At 37.5% G+C, this 12,656-nt stretch overlaps 1 protein-coding gene across 1 annotated transcript; it reads left to right on the plus strand.

Moving 5' to 3' along the window:
- Positions 1-364: 364 nt before the first annotated feature.
- On the plus strand, positions 365-12,517 carry LOC146583085 (telomeric repeat-binding factor 2-like). The gene is made up of 11 exons (XM_085267027.1): positions 365-703; positions 1,539-1,634; positions 3,733-3,863; positions 5,468-5,554; positions 6,304-6,444; positions 7,485-7,609; positions 7,957-8,490; positions 9,985-10,131; positions 10,299-10,369; positions 10,495-10,538; positions 10,886-12,517. The coding sequence occupies exons 1-11, from the start codon at positions 553-555 to the stop codon at positions 11,042-11,044; spliced, it is 1,686 nt and encodes a 561-aa protein (XP_085123153.1). The 5' UTR covers positions 365-552; the 3' UTR covers positions 11,045-12,517.
- The last annotated feature ends 139 nt before the right edge of the window (positions 12,518-12,656 follow it).

Here is a 12,656-nt window from a genome sequence, read left to right on the forward strand (position 1 = left end):
ACAAAAATGTAAATGAGAGCAATTATTTCAATAGGGGAACACCAAACTTTTAGTATTGTTGTAATGCAAGTATTACAGCAACGTACAGGTGTGCTGAGTTGGCAGCGATGGAGCAAAATGCTTGCAAGGTACAAGTAATGCAGTAAAAAACATTTGAAAAGAACAGCGCTGCTTCTTCCAGTCCGCTGGGTGGCAGCATAGTGCTATCCTGCTAGTGCAACGTCGGCTCAGAGAAGAAGCGCTTGTGTTTTGTAAGCTGAATTTTGACTTTCAGGCAGAACTCTTTTTAAAGTCTTAATTAAATTTTGTATTTTTGATATTGGACTGGCAGTCATGGTTGTAGTTTCACCGATTTTTAAACGTTATTTGGGGATATTTATTGTCTTGGATGAGTTTCTCTTGTGGTTTTATACAACTGGAATGACTTAAGTGCTGCCTGAAAAACTAAATTCGGAGAATAAAATGCCCCGGTTTGCCTTTCGGCCAGCCTTCAAATTTTCCCCGCCTTCATCCTAAATGCTTTCCTGCTTTACCGTCTAACTTGACGTGAATATGGCGGCAAAGGAGACTGTAAACAGTTATCAAGTGAGCGTTGAATCTGTCGTGAACGGCTGGCTAGTGGATTATTACTTCTTTTTGGCGGTAGAGTTCTTTAAAAATGAACAATACGAGGATTTCTGTGCCATTATAGATATACTCGACTGTAAGTATAAACAGTGTTTTTGACTAGTTTGGCTAGCTCGTAACCAGCTATAGTACTACCAGAACTGCCTAACTTCGTACCAAACTTAATACAAGTTAGCGGACTTAAATATTAGTGCTCCTTTATAAGTTGTCTTCTATCTTGGTTACGATAATACATGCTCTTAAACTTTCCAGGCGTCAGCTGACAGAAAATAAATGAATAAACGGGGGAAATTTCATGAATCGTGTTGTTGTGAGACTAAGCGGACTCATCGTCTTGTTATGTCGAGCGAGGCTGCTCTTATTTATTTGTTTTGATCTTTTATATACACAAGGAACAATTTCAGTTCTGTTTACATGTATGTACGTTCACGTAGTGGTTTTTCAACATACTAAAATGTGTCTTTTAAGAAAAAAATCAAGGTGATTTTAATGACATATTTATAGTTTTATTACCATACAAAAGACATCTTTTTCTTAAATACAACCTCCATACGCCTTATTTTTGGTTTGTTTTTTTTAAATTATTTATTTATTTATTGAACTTGTTTCTAGGGCATAGACTTCTCTCCAGGTGACATGATAATGGAGTATCAACAGGACTGTCATAATGCCAAGTGTTTATGTAGCTGTACTTCTAATGCTGACAAACATGATACTGACATTACCTGAAAATGTTATTTGTAGCCAGTCAGTAAAATCGGTTATGTATTCCTTCAATTTGAGACACCTCAGTAGACGTTAAAAAAGTGGGCATATAGCCAGCTATTATTGCCAGTTACTTAGGCTATTTTGTGTTATTAATTTCTGTGTGTTTGGGGGAAATAAGAAGCTTCTTTATTGTTTTATTGCAGGTATTATGGCGCGCCCTTTGGAGTCCACGGATGACATCGCAATGAAATTTCGAGTGTTGCAGTTTATCTCCCGGGTAAATGAGGGTGAAAACCTTGGTGAGTTCAACATTAATCGACAAGATCGGCACATCTGAGTATTACTGTGGTTCTTTAAGCGACATCAGTGTACAGCTCTGTGCATCAAAATAAATCATTTGCAAAAATGTAATAACTTACCTGTCAAATGATTAAAAAAGGGTATGTAACTAATCTGCAATACATTGTACCACAGTTATGCCACAGTTAGACACATTTAGAGGCCAATATAAATAATAAAAGCTTGTGATTAGAGTCTGACTACACACTCACTGGCTACTTAATTAGTTACACCTTGCCTATACTGGGATTGATCACCTTTTGCTTTCAGAGCTGCCTCAGTTATTTGTGTCACATAATTTTCCTTCCTTGGTCCATATTGACATGATATCCATTGATGTCTATTTAAATACCAGTACACATTTTTATGTAATATTCTGATATCACAAAAGTATCATATCACAATGTCACTGTTGTAGCAACGCCATGCCTTGATGTTCCCTAGTGTGGACAACAACGAGAAAAGCCGAGGCATGTCTCAGAGCAGGAACCACCTGTCAGCTTCCAATGATTTAGTGAAGCAGCTCCCTTTTTAGATCCCAACTTCCAACAAAGGAAAAGTAGTTTGTAAAACACCAAGGTGGAAATGTCAAACTTATTTCACTACTTGAGGTGGTGCTAGTTTCAGTCGTCATTATGCAAATGTACTGTTTATAAGATTGGGGAAACCTGCAGTCAGCTGAGTCTGAAGGAGTCACTTGGATGACTGACAAAACGTTTCTCCCACTGAAAACGCTGCGTCCAGATGAACAGAATCAACTAACAACAGAATTGGGGACTAACATGCTAAAGTCACAGCGGAGATCAAGACTCACCAGACCAGGCAGAATTTTCCATTTTGAGTGAATGAGTCAACTCAAAATAGTCTCACTATTCTCCTCTGACTTCTCCCATCAATATGACAATTTTTATTCAGCGAACTGCTGCTCACTGGATGTTTTCTCTTTATCTGACCATTCTCTGTAAACCCTAGAGATGATTGTTAGAGAAAATCCCAGTACATCTTTTTTTTTTTTTTTTTTTTTTTTTTTTTCTAAATGACATCAGAAACAGCAGTATGCGACATTACGTGATGGCAGAGCTTCAGTTCATCCTTTGTCTTTTTTTTTTTTTTTTTTTTTTTTTAATAAATAGGACAGGGGGAATGAATGAGAGAAAGAGGGGGAGAGAAAGAAAGAAAACCAAAGGGGAGAAGAGACGGTGAGAAGGGGGGGGAAGAGAGAGGAAAAAAAAAAGAACTCCTGGGTCACCTGTATGGAGAAAAAAAAAAAACAAACAAAAAAAACAAACAGAGGAGACAGCAAACAACAAAGAGCAACATAATAATAGAGAAAATCCCAGTACATCTTAAATGCACAGACCAGCCTGTCTGGCACCACAAACATGCCATGTTTAAAGTCGCTGAAATTCTTATTCTGATGCTCGGTTTGAATTCCACAAGTAGTCTTTACCATATCCAAATCCCTAAATGCGCTACAGCTGCTGGGGTGGGATTTTAGAAATTTATATTAAGAAGCTTTTGAAACTTATTGGTATTATTGTACCTAATAGTCCAGTGATGTCCAGTGAGTGTATACATGGTATATAAAGGACATCTGGTGACATATCAATACTAGGACTGCTTCTGTAGCGCTCAGTTGTCACGGCGTCACTCACATTTGCAACTAAAAACAGACAACGTAGCAGAAACATATCTAAGAGCAGGGGTGTGTTAAAAACATTACGCTCAAGCTGCTCCGGTTTTTAAACAAAAAAAATCGTTTCTAAAAGAGAATTCAATGAGCAGTTTATTTTAAAAGACCTGTTTTTTTCTCATTTTAATATTTAATATTTTAAAAATTGCTTATTAAAGAGACAAATGTAATTTTCCATTATTACTCAATTGATAGAATACTTGATTATCAAGAATACTTGATAACAAAACTAAGTTTGATTTCTGTCATAATCAATAGCCTGATTCACAGCTTTCTCTAAATTCATATTTGAGGTTGACATCTCGTCATACTGCGAATATTGTGAATAAACACAACAGTGAATATTGGTTTGTCTTTGCCTACAGGTGTTTCATTTGAAATGGATGTGCCATCAACTCCTCTGGAATCAGCCTTAATGTTACTGGAAAAAATAAGCCAGGAATTCAGTATCCCACAGCAGGAGTATGAAAAGGTGTCCTCTTCTCTTAAAGATATGGTAAGCATTTCTCTTGAGCTGAATTCCTTTATTGTACTTCCATTCAAAGTAGAGCTGGGCGATATGAGATTTTTTCATATCACGATATGTTTTTTTCATTTCAGGCGATAACGATATCTATCACGATATAAGCCAAATAACTATATTTGTAAGATTTAAATGTGCCGTTGCTCACAAGTAAAATGTGAAATAATCAGCAGCTTGTTTTTATTTAAATATTTATTTCCCATAATAAGTTCAACAGGGTAGATGTACTTAAGGAACATGAGACTTTTTCAGATAAATAAAGGCAAATATTGCAAACTACACAAAAGGCAGCCGCTAAAGCGTTTAAGTTTCAAAATAGAACAAACAAAACAGACTAAATTGTCAATTCCACTTAGAAACAAAATATTAATTCTAAAAATAAATCTTAGTTTGTTTTACAGAAGATCAGACAAAACTGACTAACTTTTGTCAATATCAAATAAACTGAGAACTAAAAGGAAATTCTCAATCTCTCCTTGTTGTATAGCTGAGCTTTTCAAACAGTTTTAACAGTTACTTTAGTCTGACAAAAGCCGAATGACGAATTAGCGCTTCCAGTCAGAGACTGAGGCTACGTCCACGGGTACACGGGTATTTTTGAAAACTGAGATTTTCCATTTTCGTTTTAAAAAATAATCCCGTCCACACATAAAGGCAGAAATGAAGGGAAACGCTGCTATGAACATGCCAAAGCAGCAGGTGGCGCTAGATTCCTAACCGTGCAGAAATGTTGGCCAATCAGAAGTCTAGAAGCCTCGGTGGGAAAACGTAAACAAAGCTGCAGCATAGAAGCAGAACCGAGTCGTATGTGTGGAGGGACAGTAACTGTGTGTATATGTAAGCATTTAAACACTGCAGAGAGTAGAATTAACAGTATTGTAGAAATTCATTTCACCGAAACAATAACGTGGCGCACAGTGTCACGCATGCACCAGTTTATTGTATTTCCAGACTTGCTTTCGGCACAATTTACAGTGCACGCTACTCTGTTTTTTGTCAGACTTGAAATAGCCGAAATACCTTCACACTACGGAACTTCTATGGCTCTTCCGTTCGACAATCTCTCCGGCATTGGAACCATCATCTGTTTTCTCTTCGGTCACGCTCGGTTGATTTTTCTAGTCGGCACACTCATTTCCTCCATTACCCGCTGGCTCCATTACCCGCTGGCTGCTTCCCAAACAAACACACGTGCGGCTTGGCACTTGTGCTGTACGTAACAAGTCACGCGGACGTGACGCTGCGGCTGTGATTGGTTCGGCTCTGCGCTACTTAATTTGGATTGGCTGACCTTTTTTTTTTTTTTTTTTTTGAGGACAAGAGCGGCGAAGTCTATCGCGATAGCTTAATTTCTCTATCGAGTAAAAGTTATATCGCGATACATATCGTTATCGTTCTATCGCCCAGCTCTAATTCAAAGACAACTTCTCCCTAAATTAAGTGGGTTGTTTTTGTTTTTACATTTTAAATATCTGCACTTGTTCAGCTTTTACATTCTTACATACGTCTACAAAGGCAATCAAAACAGTGGTTTCTAATTATATTCTGTTTAGCAAATAATATATTTCTGTCTTTAGATTATGGGGATTTTCATCAAAAACAGTAAGTTTGAGAAAGCAGAAGAGGTGCTGACGAAACACTTTCCTCCCAAAAATATTGGAAAGGTGAGGTTACTCGCTAAACCTTTTTTTCACTACACGATAATAACATTTACATTAAAGTCAGTGTGTAACTTTATCCCTACTGATAAGTTATTTTGTAAAGTCTTGTTTAAAAATTGATAAGCATTGTCATATCGATGTTGATATGCTGTGTAATACAAAATAACCAGGATGGGAAGCTTTTGCTAATCGTTTTATAGCTTTTAAGTGTAGACAAAGACACAACGGTTAATTTCATTTCAGATCTACTAGGCTTTGCAAGCTTAGGCCATAAAAATACTGGATAATGGACAGTCTGCTTTCCCATCTTGCATCTCCTCATCAGCCACAGTCATCAGTGTGCTGATATGATGATAGCGCTGGTGCAGGAAGACATTATGTGGAAAAGACAAATTAAAACAATTGGTTTAGCTTGCATGCCTTATAAGTGTCCCTTTTATTATCTGGATGGGGTTGACTGATCACTGAATGATCTTTGGATGGTGGAGCCTCATTTCACTGTAGAATCCTCCCCAACTTTTTCTGCATTTGTTTTTTTAGCTCCAGCTCCCTCCAGTGGCCAACCTCCCCCTTTACAACAAAACCATCAAATAACTGCATTGGCTAGTTTTCATTTTCTGTCACATGAATGTTAAACAATGTTGGGTCTGATTTTATTACATCCCTAAAACAATTTAAAAATTTAAATGGTGCATGCTAAGATATTCAAACACATTATATTTTTAATGTCACGTTTCTCACATTTTCTGTAGAGAGCAACATTCATGGGTCTCATCAGGAAAAAGAATAAGATTCATGAAGTCATTGAGCAAATCAACTTTCAGCACTTCAAGGAGGAGATGCTTGCGTTTTGCCTGAGGATCTGCCACTTCAGCCTTCCTCTTCTTCATAAGGTATACATGCTCTGTATTAAATATGTTTTGTTTTTTTTAGTTAATTATAGAAACTAATCAATAGAATAACTTTAAGCAATGTGAAGTCCTTTTAAACATTTGGGGTCAAGATTGGCCCATCTTTGCATTTAGACATTTCAGCACTTGTTGGGAAAATGGAATGTACACTGCCCGGTGCATCTGCAAAGAAATTGCTGTTACATGAGGTTGACAGCATTAAACTGCAGTCCAGCATTAAACTGTACCCTCTAAACCAGGGGTGGGCAACTCCAGGCCTCGAGGGCTGGTGTCCCTGCAGGTTTTATATGTGTCCTTGAACCAACACAGCTGATTTAAATGGCTAAATTACCTCCTCAACATGTCCTGAAGTTCTCCAGAGGCCTGGTAACGAACTAATCATGTGATTCAGGTGTGTTGACCCAGAGATCTAAAGATCTAAAACCTGCAGGACACCGGGGCCTGGAATTGCCCACCCCTGCTCTAAACCAAGTCTCCAGGGTTTTGGAGATATTTTTTTTGTTGGTGTTTTTTAAAGCCTGCGCATCTTGTAAAATTATCAGGATTTCTATATGTTTCTTTATTACCGGTATGTCTATTCTTCATGTACATCCCTGCTGTAATTTCCTGCTTAAGGATTAAGGATTTCATAGATCCAGCTCTTTCAGCTCAGATATAATATATGCTGACACCTTGATTTGTAGTATCTTCCAATACTAGTATTAATCAATAATAAGTTCTTCTTTGTGAGGAAGAGACCAGGATGTTTAAGGCTGCAAATATCAGATTGCTTTCTTGAGCAGTCCTAATAGCTCAGTGTGTTTAGTAAATGCATGAAAGGTTCAACTTGCTGTATATTATGAATTTAAGTGCATTGTCTTTTGACTAGAATTGAGATTCAAATGAAGAACAAACCATGTTTCATATGTAATCAATTCAGAAATCCTGTTCATGGAAGTTTCTTTGTGTGTGTGTGTGTGTGTGTGTGTGTGTGTGTGTGTGTGTGTGTGTGTGTGTGTGTGTGTTTGGTTTATGCATCCCAGGCTGCAAAACGTATCATTGAAAGAACCCCTGTGGATCAAGACAGCACAACAACTGAAAGTGATGAACAAGCTGAACCTCAGCCATGCTCTAGTTCACAAATAGCCACTGTCCAGTTTGTACCATGGTAATCGCTTCCCTTCTCTTAGTTGATTAGTAATGTTAGTAATGTCTAATGTTAATGTAATGTCCATAGTAATGCCTATTAAGATCAGTGGCAAAACAACAGTCAGTTTGAAAATGTGTGAAGAAAAATAATTCTCCCTTTTCTTTGAATTGGAAGTGATTATTAACTATATTAATACTCACCATTAGCAGCTGCATTAATTGTATGTTGCACTCATGTGATCACACTGTCCATGCATGTAAAAACATTTATGTATTAGATTAACTGTACATACCTTTTTGTTGTCAGGATGTTTGTTTGTCTGTTTTTCAGTTTTCTAGTGTTAATAGTATTTTATTGTCTTCCAGTACACATTCACTTATCCCGAAGACCAGGCTAGAAGCGGCCTACAAATCCCTGGCCACAGGTTTAAATAAAAAAACATTTGCTCAGTTGGAGGAAGAAGTAGACAGAGAGGAGCTGGAAAAAGAAAATTTTTGCGAACAGCTTTCCATGACATCAGAGAGGTGCACAAGTGTGGACTTGGAGGAACTGTTATTTCAGAGAGACTCAGGAGGCCCTATGGAAGCTTCCCCAGCAGACCAACCAACACAAGCAAATGCCATTCCTCCAATTTGGGCAGATTTACACTTTAAGAATCCGATTGTGCTGTGTAAAAGAGAGAACTACACTGTGTCTCGGCTGGTGGTGGAACCAGACAGTCAGGCAAGTTCACGCTGCACAACCGCTTTAGAGGAACTGGAACCTGAGGTCAGAAGGAAAAAAACACCACAGACACTGTCTGCATCTAATGAAAAAGACCGTCAGTGTCGGGGAACAGACAAAAAAGGTGCCACGCCCACCCAAAAGAGCTGCATTCAAGCCAACAGAACTCGCACCAGGTAAGTTAAAGTAGCAAATAGCAAGATGTTTTTGCTATCCGGTCGTTAAGTCTGACGTCATTAGCCGTGCCTGGGCCCAAACTCCGCTGCAGGTCCTTAAGTCACATGATCACTGCAGCATCACTGAGAGTTAAAAACTGTCTAAATTCTTTCATCTGTAATAAAATGATCAGTGTGGCTGCTCTACCAGGTGTAACAATTACGTTTAACATCCAGGCATCCATGAAAACTGAATCTATGAAGTTTAACGGAGTTAGAAGTTAGCAGGGAGTTAGCTCGCTAATTTCCATCTAAATATAATATACCATGTTCTGACCGAGGGATTTCTGAAAAAATTAAGACGTACAGCTCAGCTATCACTTCCGACATAAATGAAGACAGAAAAGTAAACAGCAGTGACTTTTGTAGGGTTACTGAAGTTGGACTAGCTGGTATATAATGATGTGCTACGTGATCGCTAGCGATCATATAAACAGTGAAGCTGGAGGATGAACGCTAACCTTTTTCCACTCGATAAAAAGTTAATGTGAGGGTTCCGAAGGTTAGGGACAAATGCAATCGCATGGCAGGATGCTGTAAACAGACCAAACGTCAGTCAGGAGAACAACTGAGATAATCCATCCACAATATGAGGTTAGTCATTAATATACTGCTGCATGGGCTGGGCTGCAGTTACATCGTAAGGTTTTAAAAACAGATTTAAAATGATTAGCTGTAATAAAAACTGAGAGAGGCCGACAGTGATCACTGACTGTTTTTAGGGACTTGAGATTAAATAGAACAAGATACAAAGCATTAAAACGTGTTAAATACACAACAGCCTTATTAAACACAGAGTAGTTTGGGCCGGGAAGCAGGATTCATCACGTCCTCACTTAAAGACCGGATTGTTTCGCCTCGTCCATGCCCCACAACTTACGTCTGCCCCTCAGTTTGAGAACCACTGTGTTATGAGAAAGTTACTGTTTAGTAGATATACAACATTAAAAACCGTTTGTTTCAGCTGTTTGAGTTGACTCCTCTGACTCTGCATCCAGCAGGGAAAGTTATGCTGCAGCACAGCAGTTTGATGGTTTACTAAGCAATAAGTCCAAATGTGCATTTCTCACCTGTTACTGGTTACTAGATTGTCAATTTTCAATGTTTGAACTTATTTTATAATAACTTTGATGTGAAAACTAATAACAACCATCAATCCATTTTTCTGCTACTTATCTGGCTCTGGGTTATGAGGGCAGTAGCCTGAGCAAAGATGTCCGGATTTCCCTATCCCCAGCCACCTGTTTTAGGTCTTCTGAGGGTATATTTTGTTTTCACCATGTCAGCCAAATCACTCCAGCATGTCCTGGTCTCCTTCCAATTAGACATAGCAGAAAACACCCAATTAAGTCCTAAATCCTAGTAGGATGCTAAAAAAAAAAAACAACTCACCCAATTGTCTTCTTTAGGTCCACAACATGATTGATATTTGACCAGTTTTATTTATTTATTCAGGAATCAGGATAATATGGACGTCAGCCGTACCACATCCTCTTCAGTGGAGAGCTCACCAAGTGAGTCACCTTCTCATCCTGTCCGACAAACAACCTCCACTCCTCACAAGGACTCTGGTCAAAAGAAAAGTCCTCGTCTTTTAAAATGGTTAGTAAACGCCAGTAACTGAGAAACTAAAAGTGGTAGAATACACCTGGGTGAATATTTCACCCAGCCTGATTGAGTAATAGTTCTAATCATTTTTAATTTTTATCTTTTGTAGTTGTGCTTAATCATTTTGCCAAACAAAAACACACTCTGGATCTTATTCACAGGAAGCGACTGTACCATGATGCACAGGAGAGCAAGGGCGGCGAAGAGTCGTATGTTACCCCTAACAAGAGCGGTATGTAACACTTCATTAAATATAAAATGTTTATAAATATTCAATAAGACTAAAGCAAGTTTGCCATCTGAAACATCTGGTTTTAATGTTTTTCTGTTTGTTTGTTTTTTTGCCTTCCTACAAAGGCTCAGACATGAGCACCAATTCAAATTCAGGCCAAAGGAAAAGGGTAAGTATAGCAAAACATGCTACAAAGCTAACTTGTCACTGTACTTTCCTGTGGATGTTATTTATAAATATAAATAATTAATTTATAATTTATTTACATAAATTACACTAAGTCAAACTCTTTGTTCAATACAGGCATCTCCATTTACAGTTTAGCATATATATTTTGTTCCTCTTTTGCACAAAAAGTACTCATTTGCAACCATCATACAAATGTAAGTTCCTGTATGAATAATGCAGTACACATGAGGACATTTCACTTTAGTCAGTTACATTAAAAACAATTGAAACAATGTTTGGACTCTCCACAGTAGGAAAAAGCTAACAAATCTTTCAATTGTGTTGCAGAAATGGACAGAGAGTGAGACGCAGAAGTTAAAAGACGGGGTCAAAAAATTTGGAGAGGGCAACTGGTGTAAGATAAAGGAACACTACGGCTTCAAAGATCGAACAAATGTCAACCTGAAGGACAGGTGGAGAACAATGAAGAAGTCAAATATCGTCTGACTCACCAATGTCATTTTATCCCATCTCCATTTATTTATTTTTGTTTCTTAAGCAAGTTATTGATAATTTTAAAAATTTGTTTATAGATTTGGTAAATGTTCAGTGTCCACTGCTCAAAGATTGTTTTGTTTTGAGGAAGGGATAAAATGTTACTGTAATGTTACTGTAATAGTCTCTTTTTGTCTGCATCTTTATGTTAATGTGTTCTCATTTGTGTTTCACGGGGTCCTAGAGGATTACAAGACATGACTCATACGTCCCTTTAGTGAACAAGGACAAAATTCAAGGTCTCTCTTCTCCCCCCCCCCCCCCCCCCCCCCATATAATCCTAAATTTAAGTGACATTAATTAGCTTTTTAAATTGGATCCATTCTGTATGCTATTGTGACTACATGGCACTGAAGAAAACGAGTCTCCCCATCAGGATGCTACGCAAATGTTGATTAATTCCACATTGTGATCAGTGCGGATACAATTTAGTATATACAGAGTAGCTTTAAAAGTCAAAAATTTCTCTCAGTCTTGTGATCTCAGAAAAGCAGAACAGACCTTTTAATTAAAGATATGACAGCAGCAAAATATCCATTTAGCTGAGATCTACAGGTATATTTTCCCCCAAACAAACTATCGATAAAAAGAATGAATGGAGCAACCTTTTTTTGTGTGTGTGTGTGTGTGTGTGTGTGTGTGTGTGTGTGTGTGTGTCAGGTCTGATGCAGTGAAATAGATATAAAAAATAAGCCCAGAGAATTTAAAAATCCTTTCCTGTTTACAAGCACAAACCCATATTGAGACATACATTTTATCATTCAGTCCCTATTAAAAATAATGATGAACATGAACAAAGTTCTGCTATGACATTACTGTTGGTAATTCTGGGTAAATATAGGTGCCCCTTAATGTTCTTTATTCTTCACTTACAGTATTAATAGCTTCCATTGTTTTTTCTCTTCAGTAAATATAGTGAGATTCCAGAAGTGACACTGCAAAATTAAACACGTTTCCTTTTCTCCACTTCTCCGATAACTGTCTCACTTTCATATTCTGTGAAACCGTTCTTTGCTGTCATTTTCATTTATGCGTGTAGTCCAATTAAACCCGTGTAGACTGAAATATCAGTGAGCTACCTTAAAATGAAGATTTAAGTAGGAGAGTAGTGAAATGTAGCAGATGGAAAAAATTATATATACCAAAAGAACTGCGTTAATAATGCCTTTACAATGTAAACATGTTACTTTCTGCTACTTTACTTTTTTTTTTTTTTTTTTATCCAAATACATTTCTTTCTAAACAATACCAATTATTTTTAGGCTTTAATTTTTATTTTTTGGCCCATAAATTGCATTATTATCATTCAAGCTCCCCAGGAAAATAAATGAGGCGTTATTAAAATGTCACAACGGTTTTAATGGCTCAAAACTGTACAGTGCTACAGCAACAAGATAGTTTGCCTAGTCGAGGTTTCTGTAGCAGCTTGGTGTTTGTGCGGTAGGAAAGCTCTGCTTTCTCATCTGGGATTGAAACCTGGATTATCAGGGCTTGATAAATCAGAGTTAGTTAAATCTAGATCAGGTATGTGTAAAAACAAATTGTTTAAGGCAAAAAAAAAAAA

Source organism: Mchenga conophoros, linkage group LG1 (assembly GCF_057382185.1).
Source record: "Mchenga conophoros isolate Kocher_MC1m ecotype Shallow Benthic linkage group LG1, M_conophoros_male_GT1.1, whole genome shotgun sequence".
In the NCBI taxonomy this organism is placed as follows: domain Eukaryota; kingdom Metazoa; phylum Chordata; class Actinopteri; order Cichliformes; family Cichlidae; genus Mchenga; species Mchenga conophoros.

Excerpts from the sequence above, each read along its gene's own strand:
- LOC146583085 (XM_085267027.1), top strand. The coding sequence starts at position 553 with ATGGCGGCAAAGGAGACTGTAAACAGTTATCAAGTGAGCGTTGAATCT. Across the intron at positions 7,610-7,956 it reads ACTGTCCAGTTTGTACCATG|TACACATTCACTTATCCCGA; the intron begins GTAATCGCTTCC and ends ATTGTCTTCCAG. Across the intron at positions 10,370-10,494 it reads TGTTACCCCTAACAAGAGCG|GCTCAGACATGAGCACCAAT; the intron begins GTATGTAACACT and ends CTTCCTACAAAG.